This window comes from Opisthorchis viverrini (assembly GCF_000715545.1).
Source record: "Opisthorchis viverrini unplaced genomic scaffold opera_v5_2, whole genome shotgun sequence".
Lineage (NCBI taxonomy): Eukaryota > Metazoa > Platyhelminthes > Trematoda > Opisthorchiida > Opisthorchiidae > Opisthorchis > Opisthorchis viverrini.
The window spans coordinates 4,309,309-4,310,455 of record NW_008751658.1 but is presented as its reverse complement, the minus strand read 5'-3'; the positions used below and the strand labels follow the sequence as shown (position 1 = coordinate 4,310,455).

At 44.6% G+C, this 1,147-nt stretch overlaps 1 protein-coding gene across 1 annotated transcript in view; it reads left to right on the top strand.

Annotated features, from left to right (window-relative positions):
* Positions 1-1,147, top strand: part of T265_00252 (hypothetical protein) — a gene marked incomplete at both ends in the record, with an annotated part of 23,288 nt that overhangs the window by 20,072 nt on the left and 2,069 nt on the right. Inside the window, 2 exons of the mRNA XM_009163960.1 lie at positions 84-417; positions 1,030-1,120. Coding sequence (XP_009162224.1) covers positions 84-417; positions 1,030-1,120 — 425 coding nt within the window. The remainder of the gene's footprint in view (positions 1-83; positions 418-1,029; positions 1,121-1,147) is intronic.

Below are 1,147 nucleotides of genomic sequence, written 5' to 3'. Positions count from 1 at the left end.
CCGAGGGCGCGCCGGGACCAGCTGCCTGCTGAGCGATACACCGAATTCTTTAATGACTCCGAGAATTCCGCCCAAAATGGCAGCATTTTTTCCTGGTCTCCTCAGTGGCTCTCCTGCCAGCCCGGTAGAAATGGAGCTACTGCGAGTGAGCTATCAGCTGCGTTGCTGCCTCATGGAGATCATGGTACAGAGCTTCCCGGGAACATCATTGGAATCAGTAGCGTCCATGAATTTGCATCTTCTGAAGATAACGAACAACCGCATATTGCGTCTACACCGCTTTTGAACGACCTGGCAGCAACGACCAGTGCTCCGCCCGCAACAGACGGTCCAACTTCAACCAAGGTGTACGACGGTTCTGCTTTCAAGTCTTTACGGTTGCACACAGATGATGGCGATACCCAAGCTGTTGATTGGGTAAGACAACTCCATCATTTTCATGCACATTAGGTTTTACACTCAGAGAGCTGCCACTCTCAAGTATATTTGTTTGATATAGGAAATTTAGTTACAGCTACTTGTATGTGCCTTTACCTGTTTGTAAAGACTCCCTTGACAGTCCCCAGCACAGTTTGTTTGCCACTATTGTCTTTTTAACTCTCTCATGTAACCGCTTAGCCGTGTCGCCATACACATTTTGTTACTGCCTTTTCGCTTATTAGTCTATTTTTTTCTTCGGAAATGCCCCGTGAGATCAATTCGCAGTTAAAAACGCATTAACCTCTTTTCGAACGCACACAGTGGACTTACCTTTTGATAACTTATTATGCAGTTCACATTAACGTATACGTCTTTATGATGAAGGGTGACTTGTAAAAGTCACTACTCCATTGAAAAGATAAGCACTATGTTCGTCGCTTGCATTTAACTAACTTTTTATTAGTTTAGGATATGTAACTGAAACCCCTCTGTTGCTTTAAGTGTACCATGTGTTTTGGGTTCCCGGGAACTGTAGTCGAATAGTATTATCCTTATGTTTTACCATCACAAACGGAACCCTCTAGTCGTTTTTGGTATCATTTCTCTCAGGTTATTCTCACATGCCCAACTGAGAAGTTGCGCCTGGTTTTCTCCGACGATATGCACACGATTCAAGAATTATTGAACTACTCCAAAGGACGTGCGTTCAGTACACCGCTTCCTTCCC